Source organism: Scardinius erythrophthalmus (assembly GCF_964197995.2).
Source record: "Scardinius erythrophthalmus genome assembly, chromosome: 9".
NCBI classification, from domain to species: Eukaryota; Metazoa; Chordata; class Actinopteri; order Cypriniformes; family Leuciscidae; genus Scardinius; species Scardinius erythrophthalmus.
In genome coordinates this window covers 11,413,057-11,432,735 of record NC_138229.1, presented here as the reverse complement: position 1 = coordinate 11,432,735, position 19,679 = coordinate 11,413,057, and the positions used below count along the sequence as shown (strand labels likewise).

The window sequence follows — 19,679 nt, the reverse complement described above, 5'->3', positions numbered from 1 at the left end:
GAGCTTTTCTTTGTAACGCACTGCCAGTATAACGTTACCTGTGCAAGCATGACTAATTACATACATTTGCTTCGACCCAGTTGCAAAATGCATGTGACGTATTCATACAGACTATTATCGCGATAAATGTAATGCGACAGAATTATGCTGAGGTTAAAGTGAGTAATCATACCAGCACCGGCTTCTGAATCTGCTTCGTGAGTTGCCATGTTTGGACGGTGTAAGTGGTCCATTCTACGGTTCATGTGTGGGTCCTGCTCTCTGTGCCTTTCCAGAAAAAAATGCTTTAAGTATATGCAAAATACAATATTATGCTATAAGTGTCACATTAACAACTGTAGTAATAAAATATAATATCTTATTGGTTGACACATATCATTAATATGATTAAAGAGAACAACATACTGCAATGTTTTTCGCTGGCTATACGCTAGACAGCTTATGTGTTATAGACGCCATTTTGGCTCAAGAAGACCGCGCAGGAGCCTTTAAAGGGATAGTTCACCCAAGTTGTTCCAAACTTGTATGAATTTCTTTCTTCTGCTGAACACAAAAGAATATATTTTGAAGAATATGGGTAACCAAACATTTGATGGACCCCATAGTAAGTCAATGGGCCCCATCAACTGTTTGGTTACCCATATTCTTCAAAATATATTATTTTGTGTTCAGCAGAAGAAATTAATTCATACTGGTTTGGAACAACTTTCAGAATTTTCATTATTAGGTGAACTATCCCTTTAACTGACTGATTTAAACGTGCAAAAATGGAAACTGGATTTTTAGCAATAATGCATTAAGATAACGACGAAATGCATCACTGTTTTGCTTTCCATCGCTCTGTGTATGATGCCTATTTTCGTGCTGCTTTATTTTAATACGTTTTTAAACAGCTGCCTCACTACTTTATTCCACTGACACATCTAGCCTATTTTTACATTTACATTTTATCTTTTAGCAGACGCTTTTATCCATAACGACTTACAAATGAGGAGAGCAATAGCAATGAAATCAACAATAGAGCAACAATATTCAAGCGCTGTGTCTAGTCCCAGTTAGTCTAAGTACATGTATCAGTTTTTTTTTTTTTTTTGTATAGATCCCCTGTATAATCCATATGGTTGGGTAGATGCCATGAAATTTCAAGCAGTAGAATGTTTATATATAATGTAACCAAAGATATTAAATATAATATATATATATATATATATATATATATATATATATATATATATATATATATATATATATATATATATATATATATAGTTCTTTATTTTTATTTATTTTTTATTTATTTATCAACTACTCATTGATTGTAAATTGTACTCATGTAGGCCTATTTATTGATTGTTTGTACTGAACACATTACTTGGGAGAACTGACAGTATTACACTTCCTTCACATTTTATCCCTTTAATATGCTTATCCATTAAATTAGAAAAACATAACATTGTGCAGATCATCAAATACCAAACTGATTCTGAATTCACTGATGCATTCACACACATTTGTCAGCCACATTGTCAAAGTGTGATCAGTTAGCATGACAACCTTTTATGTTCCCTTGTACACGTAAAAATTTTTCATACCTCATGAACTCAAATGCACCTTGTGCAAGTATAACTCACCGTCCCTTGGGTAAATTCAGCCTAAAAACAGGGGTTGAATAATTTGGTTCCACCTAAGTGTCCTCTTTGATTTCCCATGGGCTTGGTGACCCCTGCATGACAGTAAAGAGGAACAATTCAAACAATAATGCTTATTTGTTGATTATGCAAACTTTCCCTGAATTGAGCTGGATGATGACACCACTGTTTTCTGCAGAGCTGCTTTATCTGATTCAACTTCATCTCATAATGATGAATAAGTACACTGAATAAGCACAATATGGTCTTCTGTTGAGTTGCTTTACAGCAGAATCAAATTTTTTCTCATATTTTAGGATGTATCATTGATCATTATTATCCTGTTTATCCCTGTAACACTGCTTTGAAACAATCGATATAAAGCACTGTTTTGATAAATGTGGACATAAAGGATAAAGAATATAACTTCGAAAAGGCTTTATGCCTAGTTCAGTTGCAACTTTTTTAGATTTGACACGTCTGATTTTATGAAGCAACGCAAGTCTCTCATTGTAAATATTTGATTCTCAATCATCTTGTCAGAGGAAATAAACATCTAGATTTTAATATGATACATATCCCTTTTGGGATTCACAAAGTTGCATTTTACATGTTTATCTTGCATTACAAATTATCTAAATGCTTTCAGGCTGTTAGCAAAGATCGGAAACTTCAATTGGGAAGATTTTTTATTACCAGAATTCTACATCAAACAAAAGACTACTTGCATAGCATTTTGAAGCCATAGGCGATTCTCATATTTGCCAATTCTTCCTGCTTCTACCCAGAATGAGAATTAAACAGCCTGCAGAGACGCTCTGATGCTGCTAAACAGCTCAATGCCAGTGCCGGGTCAGATGCCAAAATACATGCTCTTTTTTATCAATATCGGACATGATTGGACACCCTGGATCTGTTTGGCTATTACCACCCAAGCTTGAACTGACAAGGGCATGCTTGATATTTCAGCCGGATATTTATACATGCTTCCATTGGCCTTTCTTGGGGTAGAGCAACACACCCGGTGAAATTGTGGCAGAAATTGCATGCTCTGGCATCAAATTAAACTGTAGATCAAGTGTGACAAGTCGAAATGTGCTTCTAAGGGGACAGGGAGCCCTGGGTGCTTTATGGGGTCAAGGTGGCTCCATTATGCATTAGCCCGTGGACAGAAAAGTAGAGCAAAGCCGCTCTCCTCTTGCCGCAGTGGCTGTTAACCTTTCCGCTGGATCGCCCACCTTTTATCTCTGAGGGGGGCTGTAAAACCAGCAGCCTGCTGCAAAAGGGGTCTGCTCGTAAAAATCAATTACCCTGATTAAGAGGCGATTTGCAGAAGTCCTTCAAAGCCAACAACGTGATTCAGAACAGAGTTTAATATTCTGTAAAATTTCAGAGAACGATGTCAACTCTCGACACTAAATTCCTCAAGAAGTGCTATGGGGAAACGGCCGAGAAACAGATTTCGAGGGAAATAACAATGGAGTCTGAAAGCTTTTCGAGGATGTGACATAATGTTTCCATGGCACTGACTTATATTCCCCGGTGCAAAATTATATGTCTCACTTTTAAAAGTCAAGTAAGGACCTCCCGCATAAAAGGTTAAGTGGCCACATCAGTTCCACATCATCCTCTTTGTGCATTCAAATCAAAGCTCAGAACTGAAGAACACTCGCAATGTAAATTATACACCGGCAATTGATGACTAATGATTAGAGATCAGTGCCGCTAAAACCTAATTTACTGTGACGAGTTTTAAATGAAGCCATTTGAGGTGATTTTGTGATACGATCGGGGCAGGAACCACTTTAGATGCTGAGAGGGAGGTGTCGCCTCCCTCAGTATTATTATTTAGCTATTATTATACACTCTAAAAATGCTGGGTTGTTTCAACCCATGTTTGGGTCAAATGATGCTGCATAAATTAAATTTTTAAACCCAACGGTTGGGTTCGTCCATTTTTGACCCAAACATGGGGTTGGGTTAGGTTAGGGATGATGTAGTGTATTATTTGTTATTTAGCAAAAACTGTCACATGTATGTTCTGTTTTGGTTTAGTTCTAGAATCTAGAACAAAGGAACACATAATGATTGACAGGTAATTACAGGTTCTAGATTCTAGAACTATTCTAGTATTTAATCCCTGAGTTATCCTCTGTTCTTTGTCTTGTGTTGAAGTTATGTCCGTTGTGTTTTTGCATCGGCCTTCCTGGATTATTAAATACTGTTCGTTCTGCATCATGCATTTCTCCTTTTTGGATTTACTATCGCAACGCCTGACTAAAACTAAAACCATAAAAATGGCTACTTGAACTAAAATAATCATTAACTGAAAATAGAATATTAAAAACGTATTTTATTTCAGTTGCCAAGGATACATTTTTCATTTTCCTTTAAGTTGAAGCACTAAAATAACTAAATAAACTAAAACCTCCTCTTTGGAATATAAAAGAGAACACACACACACACATATATGGAAAATAAAGTCGGGCGAGAACCCGACGTCAGATTGACGTCAACATCCAACGTCGGAGAGACGTTGGATTTTGGTTGGAATTGAAAGTCGAGTTGAACCCGACGTCATATCAACGTCAGAACCCTACCCTACCCCTCAGTTTGACGTCAGAAACCGACGTCATATTGATGTCAACATCCAACGTCGGACAGACGTTGGATTTTGGTTGGAAGTGAAAGTCGGGTTGATGTCAGAACCCAACTGATTAGGCTTTCCTGTAGCTCAAAGTTTGTGCTTGCAACACCAAGGTCATGGGTTCAATTCCAAGGGAAAGCAAGAACTGATAAGAATGTAAATGTGTACCTTGAAATGCAATGTAAGTCGATTTGGATAAAAGCGTCTGCCAAATGCATTAATGTAAATGTAGTTTCTGATGTCAACCTGATTTTCATTTTCAATCACAATACAACGTCTGTCCAATGTTGGAGATTACAGTAAATGCGAATTTTGTCATTGTTTTGGAGCACACTAGCTTATAGATAACAGTAAGGTTAACATATTCATACTAAAAGCCAAAACAGAGCACTATTTGAGGGAACAGCCATTTGGGTGTCCGAAACCATTGTGGATGTTATTGAGTGCACTTTTTAAATCTCACATTCAATCCCACTACTGGAACTGTGTTCTAGAAATAAATTTGATATTGATATGAGGGTATAGGGGCGATTTCAGACACAACCAATATCTGCTTAATGTGAATACTAGTCTTCTCGACAAGATGTCATCCTTTTTTTTTTTTACCTTGTAGGATGTTACAATGGGGTCCCTGTATATACACTCGCACAAGACAAGTATACAAATCAATACTAGATCCCATTAACTTTCAATGAATATGAGACACAATATCTTCTTTTGTGTTCCATATAGAAGAAAGAAAGTTATACAGGTTTGGTACGTTATGCAACACAAAAGTGATCAGTTGACTTAACTTTAAAAAAAAAATAGGAAAACTGTTGCCTTAAAATTATTAAGTAAATAAACCTCATGCTTAATCTAAAACATTAAGTAATGTGTAATTGCCAAGTTTACATAACTTTTTTTTTTTTCAATTAAGCATTACGTTTATTTACTTCATAACTTTAAGGCAACGGGTTTACTTAATTTTTTTTAAGTAAGTGAACTGAACACTTTTTACAGTGAGGTAACTAAATTTAATTTGGGTGAACTATCCCTTTAAAAAAACTTGGTCACTTCAGTGCTGAATATCTGGATACATGCTTGGATAATTTTAGCCTCTTTTTGTTTTAATAAATTCAAAGAGCTGCTGAAGCCAGTGGTTAATTGTTGAGCTCAAAACAAAAGTAGGCTATGTTGTTTGCCTTCATCGTCTAGGTTCAATATTATGGTGCAGAGCTATAGAAACTTTCCTCATTCTTTTCCCAGCCACTTCATCTTCTCTTTATATACTGTATTTGTAATACTGGAAATTCTTATTATATCCTGGAAGAACAATGGCCCGGGTGCAAGTGATTCTCGGCGTGGCTCTTGTCCAAGAGACACAGTGTGGCAATTCATTACCCCTGCAGAACTCAGAGGAGCCGGAGTGATTACCCCCATCCATTTCAGACAATAATGGCTGCTGATACGGTGCTTCTCCGCCATTCAATTCAACAGGACAAAGAAGCGTGTCTTGATATCCGTGCCAGGAGATATTTAGTAATTACCAGGGAGAGCGCTCTCGTCTGAGTCAGCTGCTTCTGTAGCGTAGCCGAGGCTTCAGCGCTGTGTGTGGTGAGATGCTGCCTGTCAGCTCTGTGTTTGAGCTTCAAAGGGTCATTCCTGCAGTGCATTTTCATTTCCAACTCCAACTCAGAAGAGATTGTCAATATATAAAAATGGAAATCATAGTAATTGTTTTTATTATATCAAAATTCCATTCAAAAATAAGATATTTTAGAATGCTTTTGAAAGTCTTATGCCCAACAGGCTGCATGCAATACAGTAAAAACAGTAATATTGTAAAAATATTATTACAATTTAAAAAAACTGTTCTCTATTTTTAAATATTTGTTTACTTTTAAATATTTTTTTTTATAAAATAATTACATATTTTTTCTAAATATTTTCTAAATGTAGTTTGAATGAACGTTGCCAGTTTTGCCATGTCAAACAAGAAAAACTGGCATTTAATTAGAAAGAATATCTATATATTTAATTTCTTTAATTAAAAGATTTCAAACAAAATGTCTTCATAATAATTTTACAGGTTTTCATGGTCCTCAATATCACCTTCCATCCTGTGATATTTCTTTAACAAACACAACCTCCGATCCTCCTCATGATCCTCCAGGAAGTCAAATTTCTTTGAAGTATAAGTATATGAAAAAATATGTTAGGCTACTACATGAGGGTTAATACAGTTGTAATCAAAATTATTCATATAAAATGTTTCAAGTGGTTTCCCCAATTTTAACTGAAAATGCAACTTTTAATGACTTCTGCAGTCTCAAAATTATTCAACCCCCTGAATAGAATAGAAGCACACCTGATGCAACAAATCAAGGGCTTCATTAGTTGCACCAGGTTTGCTTGAGCTAGAACACAATATAATATCTGAACTGGCTAGGTTTGTGGAGTGTCACGTTTGACTGCATGTTAGAAATATGGCTAAGTCAAAAGAATGGCCCAAAAAGTTAAGAGAAGACCTGGAAGATTCTACAGTCGATCACAGTCACCTGATTTGAACCCCATAGAAAACCTCTCGTGGGATTTGAAGAAGGCGGTTGCAGCACGCAAACCTTTTTGAACTTTTGAACCTACTGAACTGGAGGCCATTGCTCATGAGGAATGGGCTAAGATTCCTCAGAAATGCTGCCAGAAGCTGGTGTCTGGTTATATATCTCGTTTTCAGCAGGTCATAACAGCAAAAGGGTGCTCTACTAAGTACAAAAAATGCTTGCCATTAAGGGGTTGAATAATTTTGAGACTGCATAAGTCATTAAAGTTGCATTTTCAGTTGAATTTGAAAACCACTTTCATTTGTTGTGTTGAGCTATTTCAATTACTTTTGTTTGATTTGCTCATTGCAAACAGCTGAAAGTCTGTCAATTTTGCTAATAAACCTGATTTGCAGTGGGGGTTGAATAATTTGGATTACAACTGTATATTCCATTGAAGTGCATTATTATAACCACTTTTTCATTTTCTGTCAAAGAAGAGTCAAATTGATTGTCTATATTAATGTCCACAGATTTTAAAATGAAAATAATCCATAATATACCTTAATTGTGCTTGTGTGACACTTTCCGTGAGCACCTCTGTATTAAATGAAAATGAAGACAGGAAGCATTGACATGTTTATATAAAAATGATTTTTTTAATGGTGTATTTGACGATCCATTGTTGAAATGATGAGAAAAATACCCAGAGCAGATGAATTGGATGTGATGAATAAATGCACCCGCGAGCAGAGCTCAAGGATTCGCTAGTGCTGCTCTCGCACTCAACAAACACACACATTCTTTCAAAAAGAGTTTGAGACTCACATAAGGTCGGAAACGTACTCTACAGTAGTAGGTGAAGGCAAATGCGTCTAGCTTAATTTTAGATACTGCTGTGTTCTGAAAACAGTCTGAATGCAATCCATTCAAATGTGTGGCATTCTCAGAATTACCACAAGAGGTGCTATAGCATAAACCGTTTTCTTTTTTAGGTCAACTAACGTCAATGGCTGAGCAATAGTTTGAAGGGAATCTAGCTGAGCAAGTAAGTAAAAGTTAAACCATCTACATGTTTATACAGTAGCTAGTTACCTGAATAACACATCCGTTTTAATGGCACAGATATTTAAAGGTGACTTTGTTACCCCAGGCTTTGAGTATTGAGGTTTGTTACTGCCACTGTAGAGTATGTTTCTGACCTAATACTTGACAGTGATCAATTTTAAAGCACAACAATTCTCTACTCTGATTAGCTGTACGTCATTGTTGAAGTAAGACTTATAGAAACATTTGGTCACCAAACTATTTTGCAATGAGACCAACATTTACTACAACCCACAGAGGGTTTCCATTAGGAGAGCATATCAGCTGAAGGGAATGACAGCATCACATCAATATATTAATAAAGGGCTTCATCATTCATGAGTTATGCAGATCGTTCATGATAAGACATTTGTTCCTGTATAACATAACAACACTCTAGGTTTGGTTAAATATGCAGTAGGTGAAGAGTAGTCTGTCTTTATGGTTACTGAGAAAAAAAATTCCCATTGCAGAGCAGTAAGTAAAGTAAAATGTCCCTCATAACACCTTAAGAGTCAGTTAAACAGGAATGACACATTTCCAGTAGGGTAATTCTTCCTGATACCTTATTCGCATACTGTTTACTCTGATGTTGTTGTGTGTAGTCATCAACTTAAAGGGACAGTTCGCCCAGAGAAATGATACTTCTGTCATTATTTACTCTCTCGGGTCGTTTCAAATCTGTATGACTTTCTTTCCTCAGTGGAACTTAAAAGGAGACGCTTTGCAGGATGTTCACGCTGCTCTTTTATGTACAATGAAAGTGAATGAGGACTGGAGCTGTCAAGCTCCAAAAGTGACACAAAAAAAACAGTCAATATGACTTGAGTGACTTGGAATACACTTGAATACTTTAAATATAGTGCACAAGTCTTTATGACTTACTTATACTTTTCTGGTATTTTTTGTCCATTTTCCCTATTTACCTTCATTTGGAAAAGAGCAGCTTGAGCATTCTGCAAACATCTCGTTTTTGGGTCATACAGGTTGGGACTGAGTAAGTAATGACAGAATTGTCATTTCTCAAGGTGAACTATTCCTTTAACAACAAACAACTCAAAGTTAACAAATATATGCACAAGGGGAGACATGTGACATCATTCTTCTCCCCTTACTGGCAACAGCTTCAGTCCCTGAGGACCATGGCAAGAGATTGGTCATGAAACACAAACTTGCACACACTCACAAAGAAAAAAGTAACACCCAAACATGCTTGCATACTCAAAACAGTCATCCTCAATAGAATGCTTAAAATCTCAAACACACACAGTCATCCTCCATCTACCCGCATACTAAATAATGAGTAGTCTCTGGGAATTGGGAATGGTGGTGACATTTATAAAGGCTGCGTTTGCTGCTTCTTCCTTCTGCTTGCGTTTCACGAGCTCTCTCTTTCACATACACATACACACACACACACAAACTCTACGACGCTCCTGTTATTGACTGACATACAGGCATCATTATCGAGTCAATCGCATTTAGAGAGCACGACTTTGCTCGGAAACACAGAGCCTATCCTTACTAAGGGTAAAATAAGACACAGTTTCCTCTTTGGATCTCCACCAGTTTCCCAACTCGGCTACCAAGAAATGCCCTGGATTGGGTGCTGATGACAACCTAGAACCTAGACTTCTGTCTGATCGGACAAACGAAAGACCTCTCACATTCAGCAAGTTTATATTAGTACACTTAGCTCACAGGGATTTTCTCGTACAGTATGCTGAAAGCTTAAATAATGGCTATGGTCCACGTGTTGTCTGTCCGTCCAACGAAATTTGCAGCCGACGTGCAAATACACACAAACAAGGACAATAGAACAGACCTCTTCAAGTCATCACTGATTATGAAAAGCTAATAAATTGCATCCAATAAGTGTTAGGCAGCTCTGTTGGTCTCAGTGCTGTGAGTTTTACCTCTTTGAGGGACGAAAATATCCCTTTTAAAAATAATTCAAAGAAATCAGACCATAATAAACTAAAAAATAAAGAGACAGACCGTTATCGTCACAAGGTCATGGCTGAAATGGCAGCAGACATTTAAGCAAATACCTCTATACAATTTCATTCGGTTCATTCTTTTAAAATCTGCAGTGAATATAATTTCGATAATTTTTATGTTTTTTCCTTCTGTGGGCGATTGCGCCTGTAGAAGTCTTCACCTCTTAGTTTTAAGTTCAGGCTCAGTGCTTTAAGTTAGTCAGTCACATTTCTGACCTGGCACACAAAGTCTTTGCAGTGCCAGATGTCCTGCATTTGGAGTCCTCCCTCTCCGAGACGACCGAAGGATATCCTGGAGCACAACAGAAGGGGGGAGGGCCGTATTTGATGGTGGCGCTAAAGTTCTGTCTCTTTCTCGTTTGCCATTTTCCTCTCCCGCTTGATTGGACCTGGGGATCGCATTCTTTTCCTCCTCGTCAACCTGTATTTCCCGTCCCCCTCCCCCCAGCACTGCTACCAGCGGTTGATGATGTGATTCATGTAGTCCTCTGTGGGCAATCGGGACGCTTCGGACTCCGGCGCGTCATCCCTGAAATTAGGATCAGAGCTGGACGTCCGACGAAAGGGGAAGAGGGCGGGCTGGTTCTTTAGGCGTTGCTCTCTTCGCTCCAGTTGTCGCTTGTACATGTAACGCTGCTGAAAAAGATCCCTGGCGTAGTCATACAACTGCATGTCCAGGTCGTTCAGCTCCTCGATCCGCTGCACCGTGTCGTTGTCCAGGTCCACGCCAGCGGCCCGCGTGCTGTTGTACTGCATGAAGGGCCGGATGAACTTGAGGTGGAAGGTCCGTTCAAACAAGTACTGCGTTTTGCGCTGGTACTCAGTCAAGCCGAAGAAGGCCATGTCTCGCAGGTTCTTCTTGGCCGACTCGAGTAGCACCTGCGCACGCTTCTTCTCCGGGATGAAAGACATGTTGTAGCAGCCCACCAGGCTGAGGTCGGCTAGCATGCGCACCTGCCGGTTGTTCGCCAGGTTGTACGGACAGTCCATGAACTGCTGTAACGTGCAGCCCGACCAGTCGGTGCCCTCGTAGCAGGGGGGCAGCTCCTCCGGCGTGGGGGTTCGCCCGTCACACATGTGCAGGGAAGTTTTCCACGTGGCCCCGCGCTGGACGTGTCTCCATTCGCTCAGGTAGCGAGACACGGGGTCCCGTAACAGGGTGATGTAGTAGAACTTCCTGTAGGATGAGAAGGGATGGAGACATGATTAGGACACAAGTAAATAGGAAAATGCCTGAATCAAAAGTGCATATCTCAGATTACACTTATCTACAATATTTTTCCACCATTTAACATTTTCGGTAAAAAAATCTCCACCTATGCCGTTTGTCCGATTTACACAATATTTTGTATTCATCCTCTAGAGACCCTCACAACAAAAAGTTTTCAAAAGAATTTTGATTTCGTCAGGTCGTTTCTAACACATTTTTGGGTGTGGTCTACATGGACTAATTTAACTATATCTTTTGAACGGGAAGTTTAAACTTAACAAAACTTGATACACATATTCAATATCGCCATGTAGAAGTGCTGGCATGTCCTAACATGAACTTCCCCTACCCTGCCATTTTTTTTTGTCTTGTTCTTGAAGCCATTAACCATATACCTCAGATGATTGCTTTTTTCAAGATTTCTGTTTCATGCAGACTTTGATGCCCAGTGGTCATGAAACAAATTGGTACATACCTGTAGGTCACCTATACAATGCCGACTGTCAAATTGTGTGAGAATTGACCACAAGAGGGCACTTTAATGAATATATTAATGTTTCTGCTTATATGCCAGTTACCTTATCAGGAACTTCCTCAAAAACAACTCTACTACTGAAACAATTACTGCCGAAAATTGCTGTAAGCAACGTTCCAGTTATTTAAATATTTGTTACTTATCAAGTGCAGCCCACCAACTAGTCAACTTTGAACATCCCTACAATGAAATTATTTTGATTTAACAGATGGGATGGAATACTGTGTGAAGACTGTGTCTTAAACATTTTCTGCACATAACATTTTTTTTATGGGTTTTATTGACTCATTAAAACGCAAGCAGTGTGTAAAAAATTTTCTCATAAACTGGAACTATAGCTACATTATTCACATCATACATATCTGTATTGCAGTAAAGGACCAACAGCAGCCACATGGTAATCTTTTACTGGTAGGTAAGAATTATAATTTCTCTCGCCTACAGCATAAAAATAATTTCGACGCGTGTGAACACAACCAGTCGTAAAGGGGAATTGAACTGTAGAGCTCTTGATATGCTTCAGTGAGACTTCATAATGCATATGAAAAAGAGCATAACTTGTCCCACAACACCTTTCTTCCATTCTGAATCTGCACTCCAACACCAAATTAGTGAATTCTTGGATGCGTCCCTCTTGTGCACTCGAGCGTACGTGGTGCAGAATGAATCAGACATTAGTGTAGTGAACGGCGGAGACTTATTTATTTTAACAGCTCTGGTAGAGATGCATGAATTTATTCATCTGTGAAAGACAGGGCTGGAGACGGCAACAATCAACCAAATGCTTGCACATTATGCAGGGCATTGACCCTGAGGGTAAATAAACAGAAAATTTGCCACATTCTCTCTCTTAATCATTATATTCAACATGTTTGCTAGTAAAATCATCTTTACATCCTAAAAATAACATATATTTACCTAAGAAAAAACATTCTGCTGAGCGTGTACAGTGATGACCCAGTGGGTAAATGCAAAGACACACACACACACACACACCATGAAGTAACAAATATTTACCTAAGAAAATTACTATAAGATACTGAAATAATACTTAAATACAAAATTTGCACAGTGTTGACCCTTAGGCTTTTAATGTAGAAAAACTCTCTCACTCAAATTTCCTTTCTTTCTCTTTATGTTTTTTGGTAAAAACATGCTTAAAGAAAGATATATTTACCTGAGAAGAAAAACTGCCATAGGATGTCAAAAGAATATTCTAAGCTATCAGTTAGTATTACTATTCATATTAATGGCAGTTCAGCTGCTGCATGACATCTACTAGCAAATTGTCTACTATATATAATAAAATGTAACATTGAAATGTATCTTAGATTTGCTTTAAAGCAACTTTTGAATGTTTGTCAGTTGTCAGTGGCGAAGGATACATTTTCCCTGCAAAATGGAGGCTAAAGGGCTATGCTAACAAGCCAAATGTTGCAAATGTTGACTCCTAGGTACATTTTTTGTCTTTTATTTTTTGTCAGCATTTTTGTCAGAGTAAAATCTTCACATTTACAGTATAAACACATTCTCTCACTACAGCCTGGCACTTATGACTTGCACCCACACGCGAGGACACACACGCACACACAGTCCAAATTCTGCTAAAAGATTCAGTGTATATTCTCTCACACAGAGTTCAATATTCTACAGTGTGTCGAAGCCAGTGTTAAACACCTCCATCACACACAATCTCACTCTTTCTTTTTGAACACCATTCTATTCTCATTCTGTTATCTTTCCACTCTCCCTGTGTGATGTCTCTTCATTCACACGTCTGTCCCTGACAGATGATAGAGTTGGACAAACACAAAAAGGACCAAAAAAGGAAGCAGACAGCATTAAAAGACTGGAGAGGTTTTCTTTCAGGATACAGAATATAACAAAGAAAAATATGCAATATAAAAATATAGTATATTTTATAAATATTTATAATATAATGAAAATATATGTACATATATTCATACATTGTTGCATCCCTATTTGTTTTCAAATCAAATTATAATGAGCAAGTGTCAATAAATGAAAGCTACACTCACTGTTTTAGACTTTTCTGTAATTTCTACAGTTATTTACTTTAAATCCCCCTGTAATTCCCATTGCATCATGGGAATTTTCTGTGACGTCTAACACCACATACAGAGACTTACTGTATTTTTTAAATCTGCTGTATACTACTGTATTTGACGTAACTGCCTCTCTGGCTGGCAACATTCCACCGTGCTTTTTATTTCCTAATTTTTGCCTTACACCGCGTGCCTACAACGCTTTAATAGCCAGAGGCTGTCTATATTGGACACATTGAAGCGACTGGACCTTTAAATGCAAACCTGTTTGTCCCTTGTCAGAAATAGCGCGAGCGCTTGGACTCGTATCGGACTACGTCAGAAATATAACGGCCGCGGCGCATCACTACACTGTCTGTCTGGGATTTGCCGTGTCGCGTCAGAGCATCCAGTGTAGGTAATGGGGTTTGTGTTTTGTTGGATCGCGACGTTCGTGTCTGGCCCGGGGAAGAGACGGAATTTACTTCACCGAGAGAGAGATCAGCAAGCAAGGTAAAAAAAAAAAAAAACCTTCTGTGTGTGTTGACAGGATTGTGCCCAGTTTAACCTATGATATAACGTTAAGGCCGTGTGTCCACCAAAGCGTTTTTACTCGCGGCTGGCGTGTTTTTTCAATTGTTTTCAATGGGAGCGCCGCGTTTTTAAAACGCCATGAGCGTAACGAGGCGCTGAGCGTCTTTTTCACGCTGAAGCGCTGAGCGTTCGGCGTTTTTTACTGGTCGCCGAGAGTTGAAGAATGTTCAACTTTTGGTAAAACGCAGCGCTCATCACCATAGACTGTATATTATGTCTATGCTCATCACTGTCACTTTTTACCCAACCGTCCAATCACAGTGGAGGAGGGGCGGGACTAATACCACACCGACCAACCGCGTCCGCCACATGATTCTGCTTGTACAACGTCAACAGATGACAACAACAAGCATAATAACGGAACAAAATCAAGAGCCAGATAAAATACATTACATTGTATTGACATTTTAATATAGAATCAACACAGAAACAAAATATGAGTGAAATGAGATACTAGTAAGACTTTCGCGGATATTCCGTATCATAACAAGCAAAGTGTCTCGGTCTCAACCGTCTCAACTGAAAAAACGCTGCGCTGCCAAAACGCTCTCAAGCGCCCACAGCTGAGCGTTTTTAGCAGAGCGCCTAGCGTTTTCAGCTGGCTAAAAACGCTTTGGTGGACACACGGCCTAACGTTAGCCTAACGTTACTCGTCGTCAACATGGCGGTAACGAACTTTACCATGGTAAACTGAGCTAACGTTTCATTTTACACACTTTGTTAGATTGAATTGTGAATGCCAACGAGCAACGCGTTTACATAAACAATAAATGTGAATAAACTAATGTGAAATGCTGTTTATAGCCTAATGTTGGCCTACTGATGAGAACCTTTATAGTTTTAGCATTATTTTTCAAACTATACCATATTATAGTTTTTTTTAATGGAATTTCATATTTAGCCTACTTCCATTTTTGTGTTTAAAGGCAACTGCAACAAAGCGCCAATTCGCGCCAGTGACTTCTAGCAAGATTCCAGAGGTAAGCCAGCCCATTTGTGATATATTTTGAGATAAGTTTGCTGAAATGATTAGCATACGCTATGTGAAAATTGCTTTAAGCCACTGGTGCAGACTAGGTAGCTTACAATATCTTATAAAATCTCTATAAACTTTATATCAAATAAGTGACCTTTGCATTATGTCTAACTTTATTACACAGCAAATCAGAAGATGGACCATTGTCTTTGTTCAGTCTCACCAGATTAAATGTATCCAGGTAAGCACTGCAGTAAAACTCTCACTAATTCATTCATACCAAATCTAGCATTCTAAACAACTTAAGTTTATATTTTGCATTATTTTGATATTTTATTAGCCAGAAGACTCTACCATTGCAGTCCCACCTGACTAGGAAGGTCCTAATATCAGCGCACAGGTGGGTTATACTGGAGGAAGGAGAACGATCATCACACAGTGATTTCTTGCATGTATCTTACTGTGTATTTGTCTCAAACAGGTTCTCATTCACTGCAGACAAGCTAAAATGGGCTAAAATCATCGATTTCAGTCGTTCTTTCTATGGATCTCAGCATTTTTGGACAGAATTTAGGATTTGTAAGTATTAAAATTTAATCTGGCATAATTTAATTTAGTTCTTTTGTATGCTATTTATTGACAAAAGCTGTTTACAAATATATATTCTTAAGTTTTTGTGAAAATAATAATAAAAATTAACAAAAAAGGAGGTTAAAAATAATGTGACACTAATATTCTCTCTCTCTCTCTCTCTCTCTCTCTCTCTCTCTCTATCTCTTTCTCTCTCTCTCTCTCTCTCTCTCTCTCATATAGTTTTGGAACCGGGATCTCCTCTGAAGGACTGAGTACATTTGTGTTTGTGGGCACGCATGCAGACCAGGGAACATTCTGATGTTGTCAATCAAGTTCTGAACAGGAACCAATCTTTGGAGAAGTTCATTTATTCACAAAGGTGGACAAAAACTTTGTGTTGGCTTTTTAAAGATTATTTTGATGATGGTTTTTACTCCTATGCTGTAGAAAAGATGGAGTAGACAGTCAGACATTGATAATAATAAGAAATGTTTCTTGAGCATCAAAGAGACTTCTTTCAAAAACATTAAGACACTTAAATAGTTCTTTTGGCCACCAGTGTATATGAATCCAACAAATTTTTGGAAATAAGTGAAATTATTTTTAAGGTGGGGTTATGTGTCTTGAATTGTGAAAAGAACTGTGTTTTGTCCTGTTTTGGACATTTCCTTTTTGAATGCTTAAAAATGTATTTATATTCTGCAGTTTTATGAATGTAATGGTTGATATTTCATTATAATACTTGTAAGCTAAACAACCAATGACTCTACATTCATTTAGTCAAATGCTAATGTTTTGTTTATGGTTTTATGTATGTTTTCAAAAATGTTTGCAGTGAAGGACAGCACATAATGTGTTAATTTAACACGTTTACACATCTCTGTGCTAACCTCTCTGACATATTTACTTTGTTAAAATCATTAACACAATGAATGAGTTAAAATTAACACAAAAAAATGCTGTCTCTCAACTCACCCATTAATGTGTAAAAATTTCACACATCATTTCCAGCATTGGCATGTTTATTTTGTGATATATCCGAAATGTTTTAAATAAAAAAATGGTATTTTGTGATAACTTTGTCTAATTGGTTTGTATGAAAGTAGTACTTATGTAGGATAAAAATAAAATTAAACATATATCAAAATTATCAAATCTAATTTATATTTAGTACAAATAAAAATAATTACAGTAGTGTACTGATTAGCTTCATTTTTACAGTAATGCACTGTACTGATTAGCTTCGTTTTTACAGTAATGCACTGTATTTACACAAAACTGAAATACGGTTTGGTACTGTAACTCTTAATTACAGTAACTTACTGGCAACAGTGTTGCCAGTAAGTTACTGTAAAAAACCCTTGAAAAGTCTAACAGTGTACACAAAGAAGCAAATAAAATAGAAATTAAAAGTTTTAATCTACATGCTAACTTATAAAAGGGCCAACAGGCATAAAAGCACTGACGTGTTTGACTGTACACACAAACATGCACACACAATAACTGTCAAAACTGAACACACATAAAGGATGTGTATTGCCAACGGCATGATGCAGTTTAATGTTCTCTGAAAGAGCCAACAGGGACAGAAAAAGGCTTAAACACACACAAACACACAAACACAGAGCGCAGAGCTGGGACTGATGGCTCACGTCAAATCAAATAAGCTGAGCTGTTCTAATATACTGCAGCATTCAGCATAATTCTAGCAGACCCATAAAGAGAGAGAGAACACAATCATTTAACCAGAATTTTTATCCTAGCAAGTACCAGCCTGGAAATAAACAATCCACTGATTTCTCCGGATATGAGAGTGGTGTGATTGCTCTTTCCTCCTCTTCTTTGTTCTGTTTAATATATTCACTCCTGTTGGTTTACACGCTCAGCACCACCCTATCCGATGACCTTTTTCCTCTGTTTTCAATCATCGTGCGTCTAAAGCCACACTCCTGTGGGGCATCGCTGGGTCGTGAGCAGCTTACTAACATGCAGTTCATGTCACGGCCACTCGGTGGTGATATACACACAGAATTCTCATGGATCCTTCCGTAACTAAGACGTACTTGCATGCACTACAATTAAACACAAATTTAGAGCCTCAGTATCAGTCACATTCAACTACACTCCACCGAAGCAGAATTTCTTTATAGGAAACTAAACGGCTAGACTGTTGTTGAAGGGAACTATGTGTGAGAAACAGAGTAGAGAGGAAGGGAGAGCGAGAAAAGAGGGGGAAAGGGAATTGGTGGGTCGGGGTCATTGTCATTGCCCTAGTAGTGCAACAGAGAAAATGACAGAAAATTGCTGGCACAAGCATATCACGACACCACATACGCAAACTAAACAAGACTTTTCCTGTAACAAAGTCCTTCATGCGTAGCCATGGACAAACAGCCCGAGCAGAGGTCACAGTCACGGTCACCACCACACACATGCAAGTAGGGCTTGCATAAAAAAAAAAAAAAACCTGACTGCAATATTTAGTTTTTCTAAAATATATTGCTATTTAACAAATACAGGTCTCATACTCATTCTAGTACTCATTCTAATCTAGAGTAAGTGGGGTGATTTTGTTGGGAGTGAATCTGCATATAAAATAAATACACTAAAAAAAGCTGATTTTTTTTTTTTTTTTTACTCTGAAGACGTAACTAAGGAAGCTTGTTTCCGCCACTGAATAATAAATAAATAATAATAATTGCGACTTTTTATCTCACAATTCTCACAATTGCGATATATCAAGTCAGAATTGTGACTTTTTTTCTCAGAATTGCGAGTAACGAAGTCAGAATTGTGAGAAATAAAGTCGCAATTCTGAGAAATAGTCGCAATTGCGAGATATAAAGTCGCAATTCTGAGAAATAAAGTCGCAATTGTGAGATATAAAGTCGCAATTCTGAGATATAAAGTCAGAATTGCATGATATAAAGTCGCAATTGCGTGTTATAAAGTCAGAATTGTGAGATATAAACGATTCTGAGGTCTTTTTTCCCGTAGAATTGGACTTTATATCTCACAATTCTGAGAAAAGATGTCAGAATTGCGAGAAATAAACTCGCAATTATGTTATAAAGTCAGAATTGCGTGATATAAAGTTGCAATTGCGAAAAAAAAAGTCAGAATTCTGACTTTATAACACGCAATTCTGACTTTATATCTCGCAATTCTGACTTTATAACACGCAATTGCGACTTTATTTCACGCAATTCTGACTTTATATCTCGCAATTCTGACTTTATAACACGCAATTGCGACTTTATTTCACGCAATTCTGACTTTATATCTCGCAATTCTGAGAAATAAAGTCAGAATTGCTAGATGTAAACTCGCAATTGTGAGATAAAAAGTCGCAATTATCTTATAAAATGTTTTATTTTGTGGCGGAAACAAGCTTCCATACGTAACGGAAAAATCCTTTTAGGGATGAGCAATTTTACTGTAATAAAAAAAAATGTTTTTTTTGTTTTTTTTTTTAATTGTAAAAAATAGTTGAAGTATATGTTATAAGAAAATAGTTTGTCAGACTTTCTACTTCAGTCTAATTTCATGTTTCATTCAATGTGTTTCTTAACATTTCTTAGTAATTATTTGTGAAATTTACTAGCAATTTCTGAGTCAAAATAGTTTCAAAGTAAATTCTGCACCATTTTTTTTTTGTAAAGTTTAAAAAAATTGTGTGTTTAAAAACAAATACCTCTCTAGCTGAGTTTTCATTTAAAAATATTAAACAAAATATTAAATATATATTGTAATAACGCTATCGTACTGTAAAATAAAAAATGGGGATAAAATAATTTTTATTTTACTCTAAAATTAGAATACTAATATTTACATCTTAATTTCTTCTTTCAAACAGCTTTTAT

At 37.2% G+C, this 19,679-nt stretch overlaps 2 protein-coding genes across 6 annotated transcripts in view; both read right to left on the bottom strand.

The window, feature by feature from the left end:
- The window catches only part of uggt1 (UDP-glucose glycoprotein glucosyltransferase 1), a gene marked incomplete at its 5' end in the record, with an annotated part of 33,138 nt that extends 32,882 nt beyond the window's left edge, over positions 1 to 256 (bottom strand). For 2 of the 5 annotated variants that reach the window (XM_081375490.1, XM_081375493.1), the window contains one exon: positions 39 to 163. In XM_081375490.1, the coding sequence (XP_081231616.1) occupies positions 39 to 93 (55 nt within the window). The other 3 variants (XM_081375494.1, XM_081375492.1, XM_081375491.1) reach the window with 3 other exon arrangements.
- A 7,176-nt stretch (positions 257 to 7,432) lies between these two features.
- hs6st1a (heparan sulfate 6-O-sulfotransferase 1a) overlaps positions 7,433 to 19,679 on the bottom strand; it is a 134,413-nt gene continuing 122,166 nt past the window's right edge. Inside the window, exon 2 of the mRNA XM_081374580.1 lies at positions 7,433 to 11,060. Coding sequence (XP_081230706.1) covers positions 10,337 to 11,060 — 724 coding nt within the window. The 3' untranslated portion in view covers positions 7,433 to 10,336. The remainder of the gene's footprint in view (positions 11,061 to 19,679) is intronic.